The 24,514-nt window shown below is 62.6% G+C and overlaps 1 protein-coding gene across 6 annotated transcripts; it reads left to right on the top strand.

Annotated features, from left to right (window-relative positions):
• The first annotated feature begins 305 nt into the window (after nt 1-305).
• Nucleotides 306-23,580, top strand: RASA4B (RAS p21 protein activator 4B). Of its 6 annotated transcripts, none has more exons than XM_034988582.1 (21): nt 306-474; nt 5,330-5,386; nt 6,761-6,874; nt 7,394-7,455; nt 8,435-8,564; nt 10,456-10,537; nt 11,082-11,213; nt 11,461-11,552; nt 13,049-13,166; nt 13,409-13,559; nt 13,834-13,898; nt 14,232-14,344; nt 14,572-14,764; nt 14,995-15,132; nt 15,692-15,836; nt 16,114-16,280; nt 17,896-18,033; nt 19,215-19,350; nt 20,847-20,967; nt 22,736-22,800; nt 22,939-23,580. In XM_034988582.1, the coding sequence occupies exons 1-21, from the start codon at nt 410-412 to the stop codon at nt 23,058-23,060; spliced, it is 2,406 nt and encodes an 801-aa protein (XP_034844473.1). In that variant the 5' UTR covers nt 306-409; the 3' UTR covers nt 23,061-23,580. The 6 variants fall into 6 exon arrangements, with proteins under 6 accessions (XP_034844473.1, XP_034844475.1, XP_034844476.1 ...); XM_034988583.1 differs by lacking the exon at nt 306-474 and adding an exon at nt 4,323-4,357; XM_034988584.1 differs by lacking the exon at nt 17,896-18,033.
• The last annotated feature ends 934 nt before the right edge of the window (nt 23,581-24,514 follow it).

Here is a 24,514-nt window from a genome sequence, read left to right as displayed (position 1 = left end):
ACGCCCGCCGCCCACGCCTACCGGTGGCACAGGCCCCCCGGGCGCCGACCGTCGCGCCCTCACCCCACCGCCACCGCCAGCGCCCGCGGCGAGCCGGCAGGGCAACAGCCCTCGGCTCGGCCCCTCCCCTACCCCCAGGCGGCCAATGAGAGCAGCGATCCGGGCCGGCCCCGCCCACCCCAGGGAGCCCCGGCCGCCGATTGGCCCGCCCGGGCGCAGTGGCCCCCGCACATGGGGCGGGGGCGGGGGTGAATGAAGTGGAAGCGATTCTCCCGCCCCCGCGCTTACCTCCCGCGCCCGGCGCGGCCCGCCCCCCGCGGCGCCCAGTCCCGCGCCCGCCCGCCGGCCCGCTGCCCTCGACCCTGGCGTCGGGCGCCCCCGGGCCCGGACCCCGCGAGGCGGACCCGCGATGGCCAAACGCAGCTCGCTGTCCATCCGCATCGTGGAGGGGAAGAACCTGCCCGCCAAGGACATGTGAGCGCTGCCGGGGGTGGGGGCCCTAACTTTCTGGGGAGGGGCGCTGCCTCTTAAGCCTGACCTTTCTGGGGTCCACACGGCCGCCCACAAGTAGAGCAGCGGCGAGGGTGTGGCGAGTGTGGCCGCGGTGGTGGACTGGAAGGGAAATGGGGACAGTAAGATTTGTTGCGAGTACCGGGCGGGGCGGGGGGGACAGGGAAGGGCTGTGGACTGGGGAGGGGACGGGGGTCTGTAAGGGGCTTGAGTTAGCAGGGAAGGAGCCAACAGCGCCTCAAGAGGGGAAGGGGCTTTAATAGGACAGGGGCTGAGCCTGGGGGGCACCTCGCAGGGAGATGTCTCGGTGAACTGCGGGGGTGTGGCTGGAGGGGGTGGGGGTGCCCTGTGGAAACGAGGGGTCTCCCTCAGTAGGTGGGGGTGCCCTCTGGAAACGAGGGGTCTTCCTCAGTAATTCCGGAACCTTCAGTCCCCGAGAGTGTGCACCTGAAACACGCTCTGGGGGCCGGGGCTGTCCCGGGGCTTCCAGCTGTGCGCTGGCGTGAAGGGTGAACCTGTAGGTCAGGAGGCTGGGACCCGTGCAAAGTTGGGGCGGCTGCGGAGCAGCTGTTGCTTGTGCCCTGGGCTTTATCTGCGCCATGCGGTGGCTTCACCTCCTCACAAGTACTCAACAAGGCGGTCTCATCGTTCCATTTTACAGATAAGGACACTGAGGCTCGGAGACCTGAAAATGTTGGCTCCAGATGGCAGAGCAAGGTCTTGGTCCAGGGCTCCTAACCCACGGTGACATCTAGGGCTTTCCCTGGTCCCTGGCCAGATTTGAGGAGGTGTCAGCAGCCCCTTGTCCCAGCGCCCTTCTCAGTAGTCCCAGAGCTGAGCTGCCCCATCCCATCCCTGGCTCCCTTGTATACAGCCTTAGGCAGCATCTTAGCTCTGAAGCCTCACTTCCCGCTTCTGTAAACTGGAGGTCAAAAGCCCTTAAGCACAAGGCTAGAGGTGCGCTGGCTGCCTGGAGCGGGGTGTGGGGGAAAGGGAGCCCAGAGGCTGCATAGGGTCCAAAGTCCGCTGTCTGGAGTGCGCCCCCCTCCCCTGCCCGCCCCGGGCTCCGCAGCGGAGCCGAGGTGGCGAATGGGGAGGGGTGCGGGAGGCCGGGGCGAGGGCGTCTCTCTCACACGGACAGTGGCCCCTGTGAGTTTCCCTGTTCACTCAGCGCCTTGAGCAGTTCTAGTTCAAGGCCCCCTGGGCCTGGCGAGGCCAGGCTCAGCAGTTGCTATAGCAATGGGTGAGGGAGGGGGCTGGGCGGGCCGTCTCCAGGTGGGTTTCTGTGCTGGGGTGGGTAGGTGGAGCGGACGCTGGGAATGTGGTCTCTAGGGAGAGCAGACAGATGAGCCCTGAGGAGGGTCTCAGCCTCCAGGCCCAGCCTCTAAGCACCCCCCAGGCTAGCACCGCTAACTAGGTCAGCTTGGCCTCCTCTGGCTGGTGGCTGCTGGAAGGAGCAGCCCCTCCGTCTGTCGCCTCCCTCCCCATCCCGCAGGCCCTAGTGCCTGGCTCTAGGCTTTCCCCAGCTCCGGGCGGCGAAGCTTCGGACTGGGTCTACCTGGGAGCCAAGGTGCCAGGTTCTCGGCCCAGTCCTGCCTCTGCGCAGCCCGGGGACCCTGGGGCTCCATCCCCGGGGGGGGGGGGGGGGGGGGGGCGGGGGGAGGGATGGGGGCGGGGCCGCTAAGTCCTGTTGTTCTGCCTCCAGGATCTCTTTCCTTGACCTGCCCCCGTCCCTACTCACCTCCCCTCACCTCCTAAAGCCCTCAGACCTGTCACCTGGCTCTTACATCCAGCTGTGACCTCCCCCCTCAGCCCCTCACATTTGGGCTCTTTGCAGCCCTACTTTTGCACACTTAGGGGCTTCTGCCTTCAGACCCTCCCCTCCAGAGTCCTCCAGCAAGCTCCTGGTCATTCTTCAGGACTCCTCTCAAACTTCGGCTCCGTTCCAGGGCTTTCCCTGGTGCCCTCCGGCAGCCTTGGTTCTTGTGCCCCCGACTGTGCCCTTCAGCAGTTGGGGTCAGCTGGAGTCAGGACGATGCCCTTGGTAGCAGTTGCTGCTTCTTGGGCTGCCATGCTGTGTGACCACGAGGGGTAGGAACTGTGACTCATTCATCTTGGCATTCCAGGGGCCCGGGGGGGGGGGGGGGCTCCTGGTCCGTGGTAGAGGAGAATAAGGGCTGTGGAGGACCCTTCCATTTAATCCTTGTCTTAAGTTCTGTAAGGTAGATAGGCTCAGTTCGTAGAAGGGGAAACAGGCTCAGGATGTGCAAGTTACTTGCCAAGGCCACGTAGCATTTAGATAGAGAAGTCAGGATTCAAACCCACTCTTTCTGCTGCTGACAGCCCAAGAATCCTAGCTGGGCCGATGTTGCAGGCTTGCCGTGGGGCTCAGTGGGGACTGAGCCTTGCAAATGCCATGCAAATCATTTGGCTCAGGGACAGCAGGGGTTTGGAGATCCCAGGAGGCCCTCACTGAATGCTGGAGGAAGGGATGGTGGTGAGCCTGCCTCACTGTGCCTCATCAGCCTGTCTCCTGAACAGTCTCCCTTCCAGCCGGGACTTGCACACTTCCGAGGACGGGGAGCTCACCACCTTTTGTAGTGCTCCATCTTGACTGAGACAGTTCTGAGGAGGGAGACATTATCAGATCTGCCATCTCCACTCATGGGCTTTTAGTTCTCTTAAGGGCAGAGAGCACAGCTGTGCTCCCTCTCACCGACCGCTTTCAGAGCCCACCTGTTTCTGTTCTGTTTCCATCTACCGTCTCTCATCCTTGTGCGCCTGGGTCAGCCAGACAGGAGCTAAGTCTCATAATGACCGGTGACTGACTGGCTCCCACGCCCGGTGGCCCTGGGGACGGGCCCGGGACTATTTCAGGGTTTGCCCTGATCCTTCCCCTCCCACAGCCTGGAAACTGCCAAGGGGCTAAATATAGAGGCCTTGCAAGTAGCCAGGCTAGCTTCCCCAAGTGGCTTGGGGAAGGGGAAGTGGGGCAGGGAGCCAGTCCGGGCCCTCACTGTGCACTGGGCAGGGGCACAGGGCCCAACACCTGGCCAGGGTTCGTGGTTGGGCCTCTGGCCTCAGCCCGCTCCTGACACTGTCCCCTTTGCCCGCCTCTGATCCAGCCACCCAGCTCCTCGCAGCCCCTGCACACCCAGGTCCATTCCTGCCTCCAGGCCTTTACCCCCGTGATCTGGCCTGTAACACAAACCCCAAACCACATGGTTCATTCAGAGATTCATTCAATGAGTGAGAGCTGCCCAGTGGGCAGAGCTGGGCTCAGAGGGCTGCTAGGGGTGCCAGGCCAGGAGGCAGAGGTAGGGTAGAGGGGTCCCGCCCCCCACCCCCCCCCCCCCCCCGCCCAGGTCTCAGCCCACAGGGACATCTTCCTCCTTCCTAGTTCCTTGTGCAAATATGCGTGCACCTGCTGGGCCCTGCCTCCCAGCCCAGCTCTGGGGGTACACAGGGGCCTAATGGCTGGAGGCCCCGAGTCCCCTGGCTTTGGGGTGGTGGGATGCAAGCTAGGGTGTTCCCAAGGGTCGCTCTGGAGGAGGGGGCTCCTAAATGACACGGGAAGGGGTGACAGGCAGAGGAGCAAGGAGTCTAGGGCCGTGCCAACATTTACCAAACACCTGCCGTGGGCTGGCCCTTCCATCAGGCCGGGGACCCGGGGCAGTCACCCTGTGAGCGCCACACTGCACTGTGTGGAGAACTGAGTCCTGGGAGGACCTTTGGAGATGTTTGTCTCATGGCTTCCTCTGCAGGAAGAACCCCTTTTGAGAAAGGGAGCAGGGCTTGGAATTCCCCAACCTCCAACATGCAAATCTATGGACACTGGGCCTGAAAGGTACTCCCGGAGACAGTCCTCACCCCCTTTCTTGCCTGGGACCAGCCCTAGGCCTGGCTGGGGCTGCCCCCCCCCCATCCCAGGAGTCCCCTACCAACTGAGACCAGGGCGCCAGAGCAGTCCCGGCTTGGTCTTCCCCTTCCTTCTTTCCCAGATGGCCGAGAGTTCGAGGGCAGACTGTTCTATTCGTTCATTCATTCATCCAGCAAACACCCCTGGGCCCCCTGTGTTGTGCCAAGCCCTGTCCTAGGCCCTGGGGACACAGAAGTGGCCCCTCTCTCGGGTGGTCAGGTGGGGGTGGCAGCTGAGGACAGCGCATCACTAGCGTTCCTGGGATGGGGGGAAAGATGGAGAGTTTGCAGGCAGTGGGCCCGCAGGGGAGACCCGACTCCCTGCCTCTGGGATGGGGGTGGGCTCTGAGAGGCGGGGCGGGGGGCTTGAGGCTGGGAGGTGGGCAGCGTGGTCCAGGCGTCCAGGCGAGAGGAGCCTCGGGAGCAAGGGCTCGGGGGAGAGAGAACAAGGCGCCCACTTGGGTGTTGCAGATGGATCGATCGGGGCTTCTGGAGCTGGCCTGGGGCTGTTCCCTACTATGACTGTTGTTTCTGTCCTCCTTGGGGCGGGGCGGGAGGAAGGAGCATCCTTCCCCCCCCAAGCAGGAGGGCTCCCCACCCCCCGCCCTGGGCCCTTTCTCCCCTTCCCCTGCACCACTGCAGGGAAGCCTCGTGCAGGTTCCTGCACTTTGCTCACCACGGGCCTCCCAGACTGATGGGGGGGCACGGGGGGCACACGTTTCAGCCTGAGGAGCCGTTGGGCCCTGGGGACACAGCCCAGGCCCCCGTGCCTCAGCCTTGATTGTCCTCTTCCTGGGGTCACAGAGGGCTGAGCTGCCCAGGAGCCCCCCGGGGCACCCCTACGCTCACCCCACCTGCCGCCGGCCGCCGGTCAGCCCCTCCCTGGTCTTGTGTCTTACAGCACTGGCAGCAGTGACCCCTACTGCATCGTGAAAGTGGACAATGAGCCCATCATCCGGTACGGCCCTTTCCTCCAGCCCCCACTAAGGGTGGGTGACGGGGCTGCCCCTGCTCCTCCCCACTCACCCCTACCCTGCCAGCTCACACCCCGGGGCAGGGGAGGGGGCGGGCTCCGAGTGTCTGATCCCCTGGCCCCGCCCCTGCCCTGACACACCTGCTGGGAGGTGAGGAAACTGACCTCTAACTCCTCCTGCTGATTACTGACCTTAACGCCCATCCAGGCCTTCCATCCAAGGGCCTCTCGCCAGTGCTGTTCCTTTCGACGATCTTTACGGCCCTCGGAAGGGACAGAGGACGAGTAGTAGTAACAGTAGCTGTTATTTATGGAGTACCGTCCGCCGGGCCCTGTGCTAAGCCTTTTGCAGCCCAGTTAAAACTTGCAAGGAGCTAGATGTGATATTGTTAAATTGCACTTACGGATGAGGAACCCCGGGACTCAGAGACTAACTTGCCCAGGGTCACATACTTAGGAGGTGGCAGAGTCAGACTGGGACCCAAATCTGGCTAACCCCAAAGCCTGAGCATCTTCCTCCTCCCCTGTCCCGGGTCTCCCTCGGGGTCCCCACTCCCTGAGAGACTCCCACTGTGGTTATACCCCAGAAAGGCTGCTCCAGGCTAGGGGGCCCCAGCCTGTACCCAGAAGGGCCACCTCGCCTGGATGCACTTTTGCCCCTGGGCTCCACGATTCTGGGCAGGCTCTTTGAGGTCCCAACTCCTCTGTGTCTCTGGCCTCGACCTTGAACTTCATGGCCAGAGCTGCCCCACTGTTCTGCCCACCGAAGTGCCCATTGCTGACTGCCGGCTGAGGCTGCCAGACTCGTGGTTCTTCCCCCCTGCAAATAGGACCCCAAGTCTTCACATTCTGTCCAAACCATGATACCAAGAGGGGGATGGGCAAGATGGCTCTGATTGTCTCTGTGACAGACAGGGAAACCGAGGCTCCAGCATTCAAGTGACCTGTCGTGGTTGGGGTGAAGGTGATCATTTGAGCCTTCATCCGGGTCCTTGGGGGTTTCAGCTCCCCACCCCCCAACATTCCCTGCTGAGTCCCATGAGCTGAAGGCTCTGCCCTGGAGGGTCTGACCACGTAAAACCTCTCTGGGCCAGCTCTGGCCACCTGTGGTCTCAGTTTCCCCAAATGGAAAATAGCCTGCTAGATGCAGCCCTGCGCCCCACCCAGGGCAGAGAGGAAGGTCAGGAGGGAATGACTGATGGTGGACAGTGGGGACTAGGACAAGGAAAATCATCAGCACTCATTCTCGGGAGTGGAAGGGGATGGGGGGAAAGGTGAACCTAAGTCACGTGGCCCTGTCTTGTCACGGCCCGGGGCCTGTGGGTAGCCCAGAGAGGTGCTGAGGGTCCTCTCCTGTAGGACAGCCACTGTGTGGAAGACCCTGTGCCCATTCTGGGGCGAGGAGTATCAGGTGCACCTGCCGCCCACCTTCCACGCGGTGGCCTTCTACGTCATGGATGAGGATGCCCTCAGGTGGGTGGGCCCCCACCCTTCAAATGGGGCCCAGACCCTGCCATGTCACTGCTGGGCCTGTTGAGAATGATGGTCGCTTTGCCTCCTCTTTACGGCCTGGAGGGAGGGGGAGCCCCGGGAGGGTCTGGAAGGGTTCAGGGTTTGAGCGAGCAGGTGTCTGTGGGGGCGGGGGTGTTCACACTGCTCTCACCACATCATCCATGTGCACGTACGTGCGTGAATAAAGGCACAGGTGTGCTGGGCTGTGCGTGGGGGCATGCGAGCTAGGAAACCCAGAATGAACTTGGCATATATGTGGGCCCATGTGTCCGTCCACATGGAGAAACCTAGCACATGCTCTTGAGAGTGTCCAGAATGCAGGGCCCGCAGGAGGGTCATGGGTCCTGCTCCGATCGGCTCCTGCAAATGACTGGAGTATCAGCCTCCCTGCTTCCCACAGGGCCCCTGAACTGGGCAGGAGGGGGGTCCCGGGCTCCCTGCGGAGCCCTGCCCAGCTCTGGCTCCCTCTCCATCCTCCAGCCGGGACGACGTTATCGGGAAGGTCTGCCTTACCAGGGACACCCTGGCTGCTCACCCTAAGGGTAAGATCCCTGGGAGGGAGCCCACGGCCTGCTCTTGCTTCCCCTCTCCTGGCCCCCCTCCTTCTACCCCCACTGGTCTGCCCCGTCCCTGGCCTTCCCCCAGTTCTGAGACCCTGGCCTCAATGCCCTGGCCCCATTCTGTCCCCTACTGGGACTGCATCCCCCTAGGGCAAAGAGGGGCTGCTAGTGGTGGGATCTGGGGCCTCTGCAGGCAGAGGAAGGGGCCTCTGTATGCTCCGTTGCTGAGGTGTGGAGACCCCTCCTCCCAATCGGCTGGCTCTTTCTGTCCCCTTGGGGTCCCCTCAGCCTGTGGCCGGGCGAGGCCCCTTGGATGATGGCTGGGATGCTGATGCAGCCTCACTGTGTGACCCAGGGCAGGTGCTGTCTCCCGTGGGCCGGGTCCCTAGCCGGTGAGGGTTCAGACCGCGAGCTCTCAGGCGGTTCGGGTTCTGCTTGTCCGAGCCCCTGTGATTCATCCCGGGCCTTCCTGGCACACACCTGCTCCTGTCTGTGAGGCCGGGGCGACTTTGCTGACTCACGGAGCCTCTCGGCACCTGCCAGGCCAGAGGCCTTTCCTGCCCGCTGCCCGCGCCAGCCCCTCAAGGTCCCCCGGCCCAAGTGATGCTGGTCCCTTGTTGCTTCCCCATCTGGGCTTGGCCCCTCCTCCAGCAGCCCCAGACAAAAGAGTCGCTGTTTTAAAATGGAGAAACTGAGGCCCGAGAGGGCGGTCCTGCCACGAGTTAGGGTCAGCGGGGCATGAGAGTAAGGACACAGGGGTCGCCGGATTTGGATTTGCGTCAAGCCTCTTGCAACTGCTGTTGCTTAGCTTCTGGGCCTGTGTCCCCATCTGTCCCTGGGGACGAGCGCCCCTGCCCCCCAGAGCTCGAGAGGACCCTGAGCGGATGGTGGAGGAGCGCTGTGGTGCCCAGCGGGGCTGAGGGAGAGGGCCGGGCCCCCGGCTGAGCCGCCTGCCCCACAGGTTTCAGTGGCTGGGCCCACCTGACGGAGGTCGACCCTGATGAGGAGGTGCAAGGTGAGATCCACCTGCGCCTGGAGGTGGTGCCGGGGCCGCGGGCCCGCCGCCTGCGCTGTTCTGTGCTGGAGGCCAGGTGAGGCGGGAGGGTCTGGGCAGCGGGGTGGTGGGCCCTACGCAACTAGGGACACCTGCTGCTACTGCCCGCCTGCGGTTCCCCCCCCGAACTCCACGTCCTGGCCCTGCACCTCCTCCCACCAAGGCCTGCACACAGGCGGACTGGGGAGGTTGCCCTGACCCGAAGGTGTTTCCTGGGTGACCCGGCCCAGGACGCTATGTCTCTTTGGGGACGGGGTGATGTTCTAACGGTGGGGCTTCGGGCATCATAGAGCAGTGGGGGTAGCAGGCGAGAGGGGACCCCAGACTCTGAGCATGCAGCCCCCGTGCCAAGACTGGGCTTCCCCTGGGTTTAACTGCGGTATGAACTTGGGGTGTGTGTGTGTGTGTGTGTGTGTGTGTGTGTGTGTGTGTTGGGGGGGTTGTCTCCAGGAGGGACAGTGACTTGGGCAGAAAGGTGGGCCTGAGTCACCTATGACTGGGCCCCCTTCCCCCACCCGGGTATTTTTAGCTGCAGGTTCCCCTCCTGTCTGGGCCTGAGTGTGAGTCACACACGCTCCATGAGGAGCGCCTTCCCTTCTGGCTCCAGGCCGCCCGCACAGGGTCCTTGGCTGCCTCTGGGGCGGGAGGGCAGGGCCTGGCCAGCGCCTATGGAAGAGCGGGTCCCCGCGGGGGTGGTCAGCTTCCCGGGGAGGAAGTTCTCTCTCCTGCAGGCGGGGACTGTGGCTCCCCTGGCTTGGTTCTCTGTCCTGGTGCTGGAGCGTGGACGAGGCACAGGCGGAGGGAAAATGTGTAGACTTGGGCAGAGGCCCGGTCACACCCTCATGCATGGCCATTCCCACCCTCTGTCCCCCTGCCCACCCGCCTCCTCCTCCCTCAGCCTCACCTGGCACCGGGCTGTCTGTGGCCCGTGTGCGTGCATGCTCACATGGGTGCATATGCTCATACGTGTACTCACACGCGTGCACATGGACACACACATGCTGCCGAGACTCCTGGGGACGCGGTGGTTGGGCCAACCTGTCCTCCGCTTAGCAGGTGCCTGGGCGGGAGGAGCGGTCTGTCCAGATCTCTGTGTGAAGTTGGGGGGGGTCTTGGCCCCCCATCGCCCCCCGCTCAGATCCCACTGGCATTCTGGGAGGCCTGAGATGCTGTCTGTGCAGAAAGAATGTTTTTCATCTTTCTGGGAAGATTCTCAAGGCCACGTTCTGGAACTCTATTAGCTCGGAGGAGGAAAGAAAAGCAGGCCCGAGAAGCTTTAAATTGGAAAATATGGAGAAGAGCGGAAAATAGTAATTACAGTAAAAGGAAGAGGGGTGGGCTTTGCTGTTATTCCACAAAGGGCTCTGAGCTGGGGGTGTAGTAATTGCAGTAAAAGGAAGAGGGATTTGGGCTTTGCAAAGGAGCAGCAGGATGGCCCATCGGGGCTGCTCCCCAAGATCCACTCTCCAAGTAGGGGAATACTGCGGGGCAGGCCTTCTAGAAGCCCCATGATCTCAATTGTGGCAGTTATCTTCTCCATTCTACCGATGGGGAAACAGGCTCAGAGAGGCAGCCCCAGCTCAGGGCTGCACTGGGAACCCGGGGCGGGGTGGAGGGCACAGCCCAGGCTGTTCCATGATGCACTTGCCTCCCCCACTCCCCAGAGCAGAGGATGAGCTCACAGCCAGCCTGCAGCTGTCAGCTCAGAGGAGCCATGGGGGGTTCCCTAGCCTGGTGTGGGTGCCGTGTGGAGGCTGGTGGGGTGAATACTGTAGGAATCAGCATCCAGAAAAGGGAGAGGCGCTGTCCACAGTCACCCAGCTTGCCAGGGCGCGGATGAGCCCAGCCTGGTGTGGTTACCCCACTGCTTGGGGTGCAGTCTGGCGAGGGGGGGTGTGAGAAGTGGATGCTCTGCTCCACCCCCCCAGGGACCTAGCCCCCAAGGACCGAAATGGTGCATCTGACCCCTTCGTCCGAGTGCACTACAACGGCCGGACGCAGGAGACCTCGGTGAGGGGACTGGGGGAGTGGGGGGCGGGCAGGCCCTCATCGGCTGGGAGGTCAGGCTGGGACTACAGCCTCACAGAAGAGGTTTAGAAAAGTGGGGTGATCCTGGTACATAGCAGGTCCTGGCGCTTCTGGCCCCGGCCCCTACAGCCCCAGCTGCCTTTCACTCCCAGCCTCCTGGGCCAAGACAGCAGCGTGGGGTTCATCTGCACCGTCCGACAGCTCCCCCCACTGCTTTGCTTCAGGAAGCAGCCAGGGTGGTGGGCTCAGCCCCTAGCATGGGTATAGGGTGGAGTCCTGGTTTCCCAGTGCAGTCTGCTACCTTTTTGCTCTGTGGCCTTGGACAAGTACTTTACCCACTCTGGGCCTCCATTCCCCACCTTGAGAAATGAATAGGGGTTTGGACGGGAAGTTTATACCTCTGTTGTTGCAAGGCCCCAGCAGGGATCCCAAGTGGGGTGTTTGGGGTGGCTGTGCCCTTGGCTGGGCCTTGCTTGGGGGGGCCCGTGGGGGTCAGCCCCACCCTTCCTCGCCCTGTTCTGGGCAGATCGTGAAGAAATCATGTTACCCCCGCTGGAACGAGATGTTTGAGTTTGAGCTGGAAGAGGGGGCCATGGAAGCGCTGTGTGTGGAAGCCTGGGACTGGGACCTTGTCAGCCGGAATGACTTCTTGGGCAAAGTGAGTGCCCCGCCCCTTCCAGCCACACCTGCCACCACCTCTGAGCCTGGCCTCCATTCCGGCAAGGCCCCCAGCTCCCCCCCACCTCCGGCTGCCCCAAAGGGGCACTCCCCAGAATGAGCCACTGGTGTTCAGGGACCCCCGGAAGGGACTCCCCCAAAAGGAACAGTAGTTGGCAAGGAAGAGAGCTGAGGGTCCCAGCCTTAGCGTGCCGCCCCCACCCCCCCCACCTCTGCCTTGCCCCCAGGTGGTGTTCAATGTCCAGAGACTGTGGGCGACCCAGCAGGAGGAGGGCTGGTTCCGGCTGCAGCCTGACCAGTCCAAGAGTCGGCGGGGAGAGTAAGTACCTGGGCTTGCCAGTGGGGCTGGTGGGGGCTGACAGTTGGCTCCATCAGGCAGGCAGGCAGGCACAGGGAGGGGCAGACCCTTGCCCACTGGGCCAGACTGTTATCCTGGCTGGTCCTGCCACCTGGCCCTTCTCACAGCCTTGGACTCAGCCCTGTCCTCCTAGCTTGGAGGCGGTAGAGGTCTCCTGCTTTCTACGTTCTGCCAGATTCTGGAATAGGCCTTCAGACTTTTTCCCTTTGAGGGTTTCTCAGCAGACCTCAGACCAGAGTTCAAGTCCCCAGAACTCTGACTCTCCCCGCCAAATTTTCCAGGAATAAGGTTGCCAGATGAAATATAGGATGTCCACTTAAAGCTGAATTTCAGGCAAACAATGAGTCATTTTTCAGTGTAAGTATGTCCATGCAGTGCTGGAGACAGACTTGTACTAAAGATACTCAAACTTAATGGGGCGCCTTGTATTTTTTTTTTTTTTTTAAGATTTTATTTATTTATTTGAGACAGAGAGAATGAGAGAGAGAGAGCACATGAGAGGGGGGAGGGTCAGAGGCAGAAGCAGGCTCCCTGCCGAGCAGGGAGCCCGATGCGGGACTCGATCCCGGAACTCCAGGATCATGACCCGAGCCGAAGGCAGTCGCTTAACCAACTGAGCCACCCAGGCGCCCGTCTTGTATTTTTATTTTGGTAAATCTGGCAACCCCATCAAGGAAGCCCTCTGGCCTCCTTGCCCACCACTCAGCCTGGAGGTGGAGAATCAGCAGTGTCCCCCACCTTGGATGGTTCAGCTCTGTCTCTCTGCAGAAAGCCCCAGACCCCCTATCCCCACCATTGACAGGGCAGGGGCAGGGTAGACGGCTGTGTCCAGCAGCGAGGCATTTCCAGAGAACCAGCCAAGGGCCCTTTGGAGGGCTGCTGCGGATGAGGCCGTGCTGAGCAGCATCACTCAGTGAACTGTGCTGTGCTTCTGGAAGGGGGGCCTTAGAGATGGTTAAGCCTTGGTCAGCACCCCCACCAGGAGGGATCTGAGCAGGGGAGCTTGGCAGTTAGATTTGTTGTGGCAAGTTGCCTAACCTGCTCGAGCCTCAGTGCCCCTGGCAGGTTGTTATGACACTTGGGGATTTGTTTCCAGTGTAGAGCGTATACACGAAGGAGCTGTTCTCTCAGAGTTTACAGATTCCAGGCTGGGGAGCCCAGCACATCCACATGGGTCAAGCTCAGAGTCCAAGGGGTCTTAGAGGGGGGCAGGGAGCCAGGCTGTGAAGATGGTTGGAAGGGGGAAGGGCTTTCCGAGCAGGGAAAGAAAGCAGCTTGGGGAAAGAATGGGGGCCGGGGTGGGGGGGAGGCAGTGCAGGGAGGCAAGGTGGAGGGCATGAGCCAAGAGACTGAGAGGCTGGCCCCAAGTGGGGAACATGGAGGCAGTGGGGAGGGGGCCTGGCCCAGGCGGCCTGAGTCCTTGGTGGAGAGGTCACAGGCTGCCCTGCCCGTTCCAGGGGCAGCCTGGGCTCCTTGCAGCTGGAGGTGCGGCTGCGGGACGAGACGGTACTGCCCTCCGGCTGCTACCAGCCCCTGGTGCGGCTGCTGTGCTGTGAGGTGAAGCTGGGCACCCAGGTGAGGGGGCCCCGGGGGAAGGGGGGAGGGGGGAGGGTCCGGGGACAGCAGGCCTATACCTGCTCTGAAGAGCAAACCGCTCCGTTCTCAGGATGGTAAGGAACTAGCCAGTGCCCAGGGCCCCTTGCCATCCCTTGGAAAAGTACCCCCCCTTCCCCGTGGTCCTCTGAGGTTCTCAGAGTGAAGGGTTTGGGTTCCCCTGTGGGTCCTCTAGCCCTGCCTCTCCTTACTGCCTCCCGCAGGGCCCAGGGCAGCTGATACCACTTATTGAGGAGACAACAAGCACTGAGTGCCGCCAGGATGTGGCCACCAACCTGCTCAAGCTCTTCCTGGGGCAGGGACTGGCCAAAGACTTTCTGGACCTGCTCTTCCAGCTGGAGCTGGGTCGTACCAGTGAGGCCTGGGAGGGGGCAGCCTGTCTGAGGGTGTGGTGGAGAGGGGAACCAGGAGCCTAGGACTCCAGAGATACTGAGAGGGGAGAAATCTGGGAAGCCTTCCTGTAGGAAGCTTAGCTGGGTCTGAGGAGGCAAAGAGCAAAAGGCATAGGTGTGGCAGTGTGCTGGGAGGTGGCAAGGTAGTTCCTTACAGAGGGGCCAGCTTAGAGCCCCCACCCCCATGGTCCTCCGTCCTTCCCCAACCCCCTAACCACTAGAACCTCTGCTCGTAGGTGAGGCTAACACCCTGTTCCGGAGCAACTCTCTGGCCTCAAAGTCCATGGAGTCTTTTCTGAAGGTGAGGTTGAGTGGTATATGGTCTTTGTTTCCTAGGTGAGGAGACGGAGGTTCAGAAGGGCCGAGAGAGAGGGTGGGAGCTTAAGCTCCAGTCTTTGGTTGGGAGCCCAGGGCCCTTTAAGGCTGAGAATTTCATCCATCCACCCATGCATCCCTTCACTCGTTCATTCGCGCAGCAGCAGTTTGTCACGCTGTCCCCTTTGCGTGCCTGGCTCTATCTTGAGTGGACACGGCAGGCAGGTGGTGCACGGGGTGGCTGGGAGGCCAGCTGCAGGGGGAAGGCCTGCAGCTGGAGGCGGGAGGCAGGACCAATGCCACCCCCCGCGGCCCCCAGGTGGCTGGGATGCGGTATCTGCACGGCGTCCTGGGCCCCATCATTGACAGGGTGTTTGAGGAGAAGAAGTACGTGGAGCTGGACCCCAGCAAAGTGGAGGTCAAGGATGTAGGGTGAGGCCAGGGGGGACTCCGGGGAGGAGGGGGGGCGGGGGTGCCAGGCCCTTTTTGCGAGTGTATGTTTTGGCCCTTTCTGCCTGGGTCTGCCTTCCGTCGCTCTGCCCACCTGTGCGTTGCCTCTGTCCCTGTCTCTGCTGACGCCTTCTTGCGCCTGTCTCGGGGAGCCTCTGTGCGAGTCTGTGCAGGGGCGCTGACCTCCATCCTCCGCGGGATCCACTCAGGTGCTCCGGGCTGCACCGCCCACAGACCGAGGCCGAGGTGCTGGAGCAGAGCGCGCAGACGCTGCGCACCCACCTGGGGGCGCTGCTGAGCGCGCTCAGTCGCTCCGTTCGCGCATGCCCCGCCGTGGTCCGCGCCACCTTCCGGCAGCTTTTCCGGCGCGTGCGCGAGCGCTTCCCCAGCGCCCAGCACGAGGTGCGCCCCCTGCCGGTGGGGCCGGGCGGAGGGAAGAAAGCGGGGGCGGGGAGGGGGAGCCCTGGCGTCCCGGGCGCGGCGGTGGCGGTGGTGGGGGGGGGTAGGGGCTTAGGACCGCAGGCAGGGTCGTGGGGAGCGGGAGAGGCGGGGACAGCACCAAAGGCCCGCGGGCGGTCCCGAGGCGAGGCCTCAGGCAGTCCAGCCCTGCCCCCCTCCCCCGCGCCCCCCAGAACGTGCCGTTCATCGCCGTCACCAGCTTCCTGTGCCTGCGCTTCTTCTCTCCCGCCATCATGGCGCCCAAGCTCTTCCACCTGCGGGAGCGGCACGCGGACGCGCGCACCAGCCGTACCCTGCTCCTGCTGGCCAAGGTGCGGGCCCGCGGACGCGGGCGGGATGCCCAGCCGGCTGCCCACGGGGCCCTTGCCTGCATGGCAGTGTGTCCCCGACTGGCTCCAGGAACGCCGGTGGCACGGCACTTCACAGTTGACAAAGCTTTCTCGTGGTCACCCGAGCTCATGGACAAGGAAACAGGTCCCTGCGGGGGAGGAGATGACCCAAGGCCGCACGGCCTGTGTTGTGTGAATGCGGGCCTTCGAACGCCCAGATCTACTTATTCCCAGGCGGCACCTAGCTGCCTGGCACCAGGCTGGGGCTGGCGTACCCGGGTGGGGGGGAGCACTCTCCCATTAAACTTGCCGAGGAAGGCCAGTAGGTTGGCCTCAAGTAGTCTCAACTGTCAGGTCCCGAAAGGCCTCAAACTCCGTGATCGGCCCAGCCCCGAACCCCAGTGCGGATGGAACAGGCCCATGAGCAGAGCTTGTGCCGCTTCTGCCTCCGTTTCTACCGCGGGAGTGGCACCCATTTGGGGGCGGGAAGGGGGAGGTTGCCGTGGGGGGCCCTTGACCCAGCAGAGCCTGGCACCCGCAGGCGGTCCAGAATGTGGGCAACATGGACACGCCCGCTTCCAGAGCCAAGGAGGCTTGGATGGAGCCGCTGCAGCCCACCGTGCGCCAGGGCGTGGCTCAGCTGAAGGACTTCATCACTAAACTGGTGGACATCGAGGAGAAGGAGGGTGAGCACTCCCCGTGGGGCCCCAGGCTACCCTCTCCGTCCACATTTGCTCCGCCCCCGCCCCGTGGCCCCACCCACACTGGCCTGTCTTACAGCGGGGCCCACAGCCTCCAGGTCCCGTTTACTCTGCCCTCTGTCTGGTCGCACCCACAGCCTCTTGATCCCGTTTGCCCTGTCCCACGGCCTTGCCCACCTGCTGCCTGTGCCCCTCGCAGCTCTGCTCCAGCCCCTACTTCGTCCCTGGACTCACATTTTACCCTCTCTCCCTGGTCCGGCAGAGCTGGACCTACAGCGGGCACTGAGTTTGCAGGCACCGCCGGTGAAGGAGGGGCCGCTCTTCATCCACAGGACCAAGGGCAAGGGCCCCCTCATGTCCTCCTTCAAGAAACTCCACTTTTCCCTCACCACCGAGGCCCTCAGCTTCGCCAAGACACCCAGCTCTAAGGTGGGCAAGTGGGGATCCGAGGGGTTTATAACACCCTCCTCCCTCGGAGCCCATCCCAGGGCCCACCGGGATCAGAGAAGAACGCCAGGCGGGACCAGGCTTCTGGTCTCAGCCACAGGATCTCTTAAGACCCGTAGGGAAGAAGCTTTTTTGCCCAGAGGGCAGGGGGCAGGCAGTGGCTGCCATGTCAGCCCTGGCCTCTTGGTGCATGAATGGGGTGGGGGGCTGAGGGGTGCTTCTGAGAGATGGAGGAATGAGAGGGGGGCTGGGAGGAGTCCTGGTTTCCAGCCCTGTGTACCTGGGAAGTGTCTCAACCTCTCTGAGCTTTGGTTGGTGTCTTGGCCTACAAACTGGGGACGACGGTCCCTACTTCCCAAGTTGTTGAGGGCAGAGAAGATAATCACTCTGAGGGTGCAGAGCCCGGGCCCGGCGTAGGGCAGGATCTCAGCCAGTGGTTTTACCGAAGGCCCCGGGCTGGCCTCCTGTCCATGCTCTTCTCCCAGGAAGGGCGGAGCACTTATGTTCTGGATGGATCTGCTGAGCCCTAGCTGGGCTGACCCGACCCCCCGCCAGCCAGGCTCTGGGGATGGTCTTCCGGGGATTCCCAACCCGGCCCTGAGCAGCTGATGGGAGAACCAAGAGGGTGAGGGAGCTCCCCGGGTGACCCCTTAGTCTGGGCCTCTCGCTTTCCGGTCTCTTCCACTCCTAGCAGCTGCCCAGCCGCTGAGTCCCCTCAGCATTTTCTGCAGCCTCAGCCAAGCCTGGCAGGGCCTTCCCTTGTGCCACTCTGGGCCCCTTTCCATTCCTTGGCATTGAGCTCTGCCTTTTTGTGGGCATATCCGTGCATCCCCCTGTGCAGCTCCCCCCTTCTGCCTCCTTCCTGTCTCCTCTTCAGCAGAAGAGGGCAGCACATCTTCTGTCCTTTGGGAGGCCCCACCCCCAGATGTGTGTCCCCAGAGCTCCCCTCCAGGTGTTCCCACTCCTCCCAAGAGGCGGCTCTGCCCTTATCTGCTTGTCACTGGGGCCAGCAGGGGTGGTGGGCTTGGATGCCAGGCTGGGGGGAGTGGGTGCTCTCCTGAGGGCCATGGGGACTCTTAACTTGGGTGATAAGGTCCCTGATGAGTTCTGATGGGAGACCCCAGGTTGGGGGCTGCTAGCCCAGGTTCCGCTTCAGTAGGTTGGGGGCCCCTCAGGGACACAGACCCATCAGACGCACAGCTTCTCTCCGTCTCATTCGTGTCTTACCGGATTGGATGATGGCAGGAGTGGGGAGGGGCCAGGAGGCGGGGAAGGTAAAGGCACGGGGTGGGGGGGGGGATTATTCATAAGGGGAAAGGCACAGGGCCTGGTCCAGGCAGGTGCTACTTTCCAGGCCTGGGGAATGCTGGGAGTCCAGACATTTCCAAAGCTCAGACCTCCCATGACCGCTGCGAACCCTCGAGAGGCCAGGCACTTAGTCACCATTTGTCTGCGCTCTGTCTGGCTGGAGTCACTCACAGAGCCGGGTCCCCTAAGCCAACCCCCGGGGCTGCAGAAGGGGAGACTAAGGCCCAGAACTAGGACACGGAGTGGTCCCGGCTCGGACCCTGAGTCTCCCTGCCTCGGCCCACTCCAGAAAAGCGCCCTCATCAAGCTAGCCAATATCCGGGCGGCAGAGAAGGTGGAGGAGAAGAGCTTCGGCAGCTCGCACGTCATGCAGGTCATCTACGAGGATGACGCGGGCAAGCCCCAGACCATGTACCTGCAGTGCAAGGTGGGGGCCGTGTGGGGGCACTCGAGGGGAGGGCCGCTGGGGGAAGAGCTGCCTGGGGAGATGGGGGGGCTAGAAGGAGGCCCCAGTGAGCCTCCTACCCCCTTGTCAGCTGCACCAGGCCCAGCAAGGTGTGAGAGCTGATTGAGTGCAGTGCGCGTGTGTGTGTGGGGCCTGGGGGCCTGTCTAGGCACCCCAGTGTAGGTCTGTGCGTGGTCCAGTGTAAGGACGTGTACGGTCCTGTGATTTGGAGCTTCACACGTTGTACGCGTTTGTGGAAAACGATTTCTGAGTATCTGTGTTGGTGCCTATGTGTTTGCGGAACACGTCAACACGTAATCCTGCCATGTTTATGCGGCGTGTGGCTCTGAGTACACGCCCTCAGGTTCTTGTCTCTTTCCGTACTGATTCATCCATTCATCTGAGAGGTGTTTGTGGAGCGTCTGCAAGGCTCAGGCGTGGTTCTCCGGGGTTGGGGGTACAGTGGCAGGGGAAGGAGCCCTGCCCTCGTGGAACTTGTCTCCCAGGGAGGCAGACGGGCCCCTAAATCAATATTTTTTTTTTAAGATTTTATTTATTTATTTGAGAGAGAGTGAATGAGAGAGAGCATATGAGAGGAGGGAGGGTCAGAGGGAGAAGCAGACTCCCCGCCGAGCAGGGAGCCCGATGCGGGACTCGATCCCGGGACTCGATCCCGGGACTCCAGGATCATGACCCGAGCCGAAGGCAGTCGCTTAACCGACTGAGCCACCCAGGCGCCCCTAAATCAATACTTAAAATGTCAAATGGTGGCAGTGCCTTGAAGGGCACAAAGGAGACTAAGGGAGAGAGGGAGGGGACAGAGTAGCATTGAGCAGGGGGACGCTGCTCTCTAAAGGGTGGGCGGGAGGGCCTCTGAGAAGGGGCATCGTGAAGGAGAGAACGTCTAGGGGCAGGACACGGGGAGCAAGAAGGAAGGCTGAAGTCAGAGGGGGTTTGGCTTGTCCCTGGGAGGGACTGTCCAGAGCTACAGGGGAAAATGGTGACCACCCCGTACAGTTGCCCAAGGCATGGCCGAGGGGGCGAGTGGCGGCCGATGTCCCCCCGGCACTCTGCTCATCAGGCCACGTGCTTGGGAGCTCCAGGAAGGGAGGGCGGGCTTCCTGGAGCGGGTGACCTCTGACGGCCCCCCGCGCCCCCGGCAGTGTGTGAACGAGCTGAACCAGTGGCTGTCTGCGCTGCGGAAGGTGTGCATCAGCAACCCCGGCCTGCTGGGTTCCTACCACCCTGGCGTCTTCCGTGGGGACAAGTGGAGCTGTTGCCACCAGAAGGACAAGTCAGGTGGGAGCGGAGGCCTGGGCCCCCCTACACGGCATCTGTCCACCCTGGCTGGGGGCCACCTGTGCACCCGTGGGAAGGCCTTGGTCCCTGCAGGGGCTCCGGGCGGGAAGGGGTCTGTGACGGCAGTTTGGGACGTGCCGCGTGGTGTGGGTGCCGCACGTGGGTTCGCTGAGGGCCCCGAGGAGGCCTGGAAACGAGTTGGAGTGTGACACCAGCTCACGGGACAGGGGCCCTTTCTTGCCCAGGGAGGGAGGCTCCTGTGAAGCAGGGCTCCCAGGAACACACTGTGGGAACTCTTCGCTGCGGAGCTGCATGTTCCCACCGGGCAGCCTGATACTGGAGCTGCGGGTGGGGGACCCTGGGCACCCGAGGGATGGCCGAGACGAGCTGCTGCTAGAACTTTCCATGATGGTGGGACTGGTGCCCGGTTCTGCGCGTGTGCTCGTTATGAACACGTGGCTTGAGCCGTGGCCAGTGTGGCCCAGGAACAGAGTTCAAAGTTTGTTTTAATTTTATGTAATTTTAATGATTTTAAATTTAAGCGGCTTTCTGTGGCTAACTGGTTTCCCTATCGGACAGCTCAGTTCTGGGACTGTTAAGATCTTCTCTTACCTCTATCCGCTTTACAAAATTCTTTTTTTTTTTTTTTTTTAAGATTTTATTTATTTATTTGACAGAGAGACAGCGAGAGAGGGAACACAGTAGGGGGAGTGGGGGAGGGAGAAGCAGGTTTCCTGCTGAGCAGGGAGCCCAATGCGGGGCTCAGTCCCAGGACCCTGGGATCATGACCTGAGCTGAAGGCAGACGCTTCACCGACTGAGCCACGCAGGCTCACTGCTTTACAAAATTCTTGCTCCACGGTCTCAGAAGAGACTCAGCCCCTGGAGCCCCAAGCCTCAGCCCCTGGAGCCTGACACGGGAGGCCCTGGGAAGCTGCCCCACCTGCTCCAGCCCAGCCCTGGGTCTGGGAGGGGACAGTGGCAGCTCTGGTTGGTTGGCCTGACCTGCAGCCGCTGGCTTTGACCTTCATGGTGATAGCCCTTGTTATTGGTGAGGGGGACTCCCTAGGGCGCTAGGAGGTAGGTCTGGTAGCCCATTCTGTGGAGGAGAAAACTGAGGCTTAAGGGGGCCGGTGCCTCTGCAAGGTCGTCAGCCAGCAAGTGGCAGGGCCGGCTCATTCCAAGGCCCGAAGCCCTCAGCTTCTGTCCCCGTGATCTTACGGTCCCAGGCTGCTCCCTTCTTCCTTCCAGGCAGGCAGCCATCCAGAAAACCTTCCGGCCCCCTTGAGTTGTCTCCTGTGCGGTTCCCATGCTCGGCAGTCATGTATCTCTGGACTCAGGAGCTGCACCCGGCAGAGATGAGCTGCTGCCCTCCTGGGGCCCCTGAGCCCATTCCTGTCCCTCTTCAGGCTTCAGTGTCCCCACCTGCACTGCCATGAAGTTGGACGTAAGCTCTCATGGACACTGCCCGCAACCCTGCCCTCTCTGTGCCCCCAGATCTGGGCTGTGACAAGACCCGGTCACGGGTGACCCTGCAGGAGTGGAATGACCCTCTGGATCATGACCTGGAGGCCCAGCTCATCTACCGGCACCTGCTGGGCGTGGAGGCTGCACTGAGGTGAGGAGGCCTGTGTGGCCCCGGGGAGTGTGGCGGGCGAGGGCCAGAGCTGGGACTGCATGGCTGGTCCCCTGCTGCGGATCAGGCCTGGCCCCTTCCTGCCGGTGGCAGCCACACCCGGGGAGGGGCACGCGGGTCTCTGCGGCATGAGGCTGGCTCATGTGAGGAGGAAAGCTCAAGGGCTGCAGAAGGCCTGGGTCATTGCCACGGCTGTGGTCCTGCCCCGGACTGACGCAGCCTCCCAACCTGTCCGGCCTCCCCATCATGCCCTCGGAGTGCAGGGACTGTCCTCAGCCAGCTCTCTTGAGTTCCTCAGCCATCTCCTTAATGCCCTGGTTCTCAGCCCTTGGCTCCCGCTCAGAAAAAAACAGAATGCCTACCGCACTGACTCAGAATCTCCGGAGGTGGAGTCCAGAGTGGGGAGATCTCCAAGCAACCCTCTGCTTCCCTGAGCGGCTTCCCTGAGCCTGCTGGAATGGGGGCGGTTTTCTGCCCCACACCCCAGGCCCCGGGGCCCTGGAGGGGTGGTGGCTCTTGTCCTTGTTCCTCATCAACTTTTCCAGGGTGTAATCTCTTCCTCAGAACCCTTCGAAGCTCATGGGGTCAGACGAGAACCGCTCGCTCCTCTGTGAGCCAGAGTCTCCAGTAGCTCCCAGGTCACTCTGCAGCCACATGTCCTTTCTGATGGTGTGGTCCTGTCACCAGCTTCCTCTCTACCCCTAGTCTGGCCCCCTGGCTCGGTGACTTCGTCCTCCACACCTACTGGATGAAGCCACCACCCTGTTCTATTCCCGGAACCCACAGCTGTCCCCCATTTAAGTCAGGAAGCGACAGAGCCAAGATTGGAACCCAAGCCACCTTGGGTTCAGGTGGGTCCCGCCACGGGACCAGTGCCCTGGGGCCTGACCATAGCCTCCCCAGCTCTGGAACCACCCGGCCACCCCTCCTCTCATTCTGCTTCACCTCCTTGCCATTGAGCACCATGAGACCTTCTGCCCCACTGGCACCTCTGATCCCCTGACACGGTGACCCGTCCTTAGTCCCTGTTGTGCCCACTTCCTGTGGCTGCTGTAACCAGTTACTGGGAACGATGTCTTCGCTTGCGGTCAGTTCAAATTAGCAAATGAGCAGAGCAGGTAGGGGACCGGACCGACCCCATGGGGCCTAGAAGGCATCTCAGGAGGAGGAGCAGCTCGTTAGATCTTAACAGGGACACAGCTCTTCGGAAACACGTCAGGGAGACCGGCAAAAAGCCCAAGCCAGTGGAATTCCGAAGCAAGGAATTTCAAGCCTGGGGTCCACGTGGCTGCTCGCTCTCCCTCCGTGTGGGCTCCCAGGGTCGTACCTGAGGGCCCAGGGATCTCTGGTGAACCCCAGTTAGGAATTGTGCTTAGCCTGCAACTGGCTCGTCCTCCCAGAAGGAGGAAACTCGTCCCACCACCAGTTAATCCTGGGACTTCAGGCCCCAGCTGGCCCTTTTCCGCAGGGTCCTCCGAAACGGGAGTGATGTGGTTCGAACTTGGGTTTCCAAAGTGCCTTCCACCGGCGCACCGTGGTGGTGCGGGTGGGGGGGGGGGACCAGAGGAGGCTGGAAGAGGGAAGATGGCAGGTGACCAGAGGACCATGACCTGGACCCCTGTTACTTCCCCACAGATTGAAAGGGTCGGCCCCCACCCCCAGGATCCCCTCCAGCTCAGGAGGCCCACGTGGGGTCACCCAGCCTTCCTGGCAAGGGCACCACGAGCTCTCACTCTGTCTTCCGCCACAGGGAGAAGCACCGGGAGCTGAGTGCGGGCACAGGGGCAGGCTCTGTGCGCACGGGCCCAGGGGAAGGTAGGTTCCTCCCAGCTGGGCCCCCGCAGTGGCCTGAGCTCCGTTCCGGGGGACTGTGGGCGGGGCCCCACTCCGGGGGCGGTGGGGGGGGGCCCTCTGGCCCTGGCTGTTCCGCCCTCATCCTGCATCTGCTTCCAGCCCCCGAGGACCCACTGGCCCAGCTGCTGCAGGTGCTGCAGGACCTCCAGGAGGCCCACAGCTCCAGCCCCGCCGGCTCACGGCCCTCGGGGCCCAACCGCCCGCTGGCGCTGCAGACGTGAGGTCCGCCCCCCGCGCCCTCGCCGAGCTCCCTGCCAGGTGCTTGGAGACCCCCGGGTGCGCTTTTGGCTCTTCACTTCACCCCCGCTCACTGGGGAGCAGGGCTTAGGGTTCTCGTGGGCTGGGTGAATTGGGGGGCCGGGGGGCCCAGAAGGCCCATCGTTGCCTGCCTGAAGTCTCTAGGGCGCCGGGCGCACTCCCGCTCCTCCCTGGAGCCTGGCTGCTCCCCGCCAGCCCCGCAGCCATCCCTGGCACTAGCCCACGCTCTCCAGGGGCCCGCTCTCCTGCCCAGGGTGGGCCTAGCCGGAAACCACCCCTAGGGTGGCCTGAGCCCAGGTGGACGGATGCTCCTTGGACCCAGAGAAGTGGGAGGAAACACGGAGCCCAGGAGACCAGGCCGGGACCTCAGCATCCTCCAGCTCCTGGCCGCCACACCACCTGCTCCCCCCCGGCCGCTGGCTGGGCCCGCCGGGCGAGCTTCGCTGGTGCTCTGTCGCTGACAATAAACCTGCTGTGACCGCCTGGGCTCTGGGCTCTTGTGATGGGGGTCGGTGGAAGGACTAGGCCTGGGGACTCCAGTGGCTCCTTGGGGGTGGCCAACGACGGGGCCACCAGCATAGCCTTTGTGCATCCCCTCTGCCCCCCCCCCCCCCCCCCCCCAGGGGGACTCATTTCTCCCCCCAACTGCTGTCCTCACCATACCCTGGGTCCCACTGCTCCATCCCCCCCCAGGCTAGAGCCTGAACGGGCCTCATCTTCCCTTCCCGGCCCAGGGGTGGCTGAGTCTGCGCCGCCCCTCTCCCATCACCAACACCCTGTTCTCTGGCTGCTTCCTCAGGGCCTCACACAAGTCGTCACCCCTGTTCAATCTCCTTGGGTTTCCGGGACCTTGTGGTCAGGAAGTTCGGACCCCAGGGTCTACCGCGCCCTAATGCAGAGAGTGAAGGGGCAGGAGAGGTGTGCGTTTATGGGGCTGCCGCAAGTAGGAGCCTGGATAGGAGCTGCATACACCCAGCCACCCGGTGTGGCGACACCTACCTCCCTCTCCTCCAGAAGGGTCCTGGGGTGGGGTGGCCGCTGCAGCCTGAGGAGGGCTTACAACAAGTGCATGCCTGGCACTGTCCCTACCGCTCATGTACCCCCAAACCCCTGGGTTCTATCAGGCAGGGAGTGAGGCCCCTTTTGGGTAAAAACTACACCTCCCTCCCCCCAGCCAGCCCAGTTAAGTAGCATCCTTGGCCCAAATGGCCCAGAAGGGTGGAGGTTACAGCCCCAGGCATCATCCCCTCATCCCCTCCCCCCCCCACTTGGCCTGGAGAGTCAAGGCCAGTGTGGATCTTGGGGGAATGACACTTCCTCGTCCTAGGGCCCAAGGCCTAAGTAGGGGATGGCTCTTCCCAGGAAGTGGTGTGGAAGCTCCTGGTTTCTCCTCAGCTGCTGTGGCTCCAGTAGCTAA

Source organism: Mirounga leonina, unplaced genomic scaffold (genome assembly GCF_011800145.1).
Source record: "Mirounga leonina isolate KUSES-001 unplaced genomic scaffold, KU_Mleo_1.0 Mir_454, whole genome shotgun sequence".
Classification (NCBI taxonomy): Eukaryota; Metazoa; Chordata; class Mammalia; order Carnivora; family Phocidae; genus Mirounga; species Mirounga leonina.
Note: the sequence above shows the minus strand (reverse complement) of the source record. Positions and strands in the feature narration are given on the sequence as shown.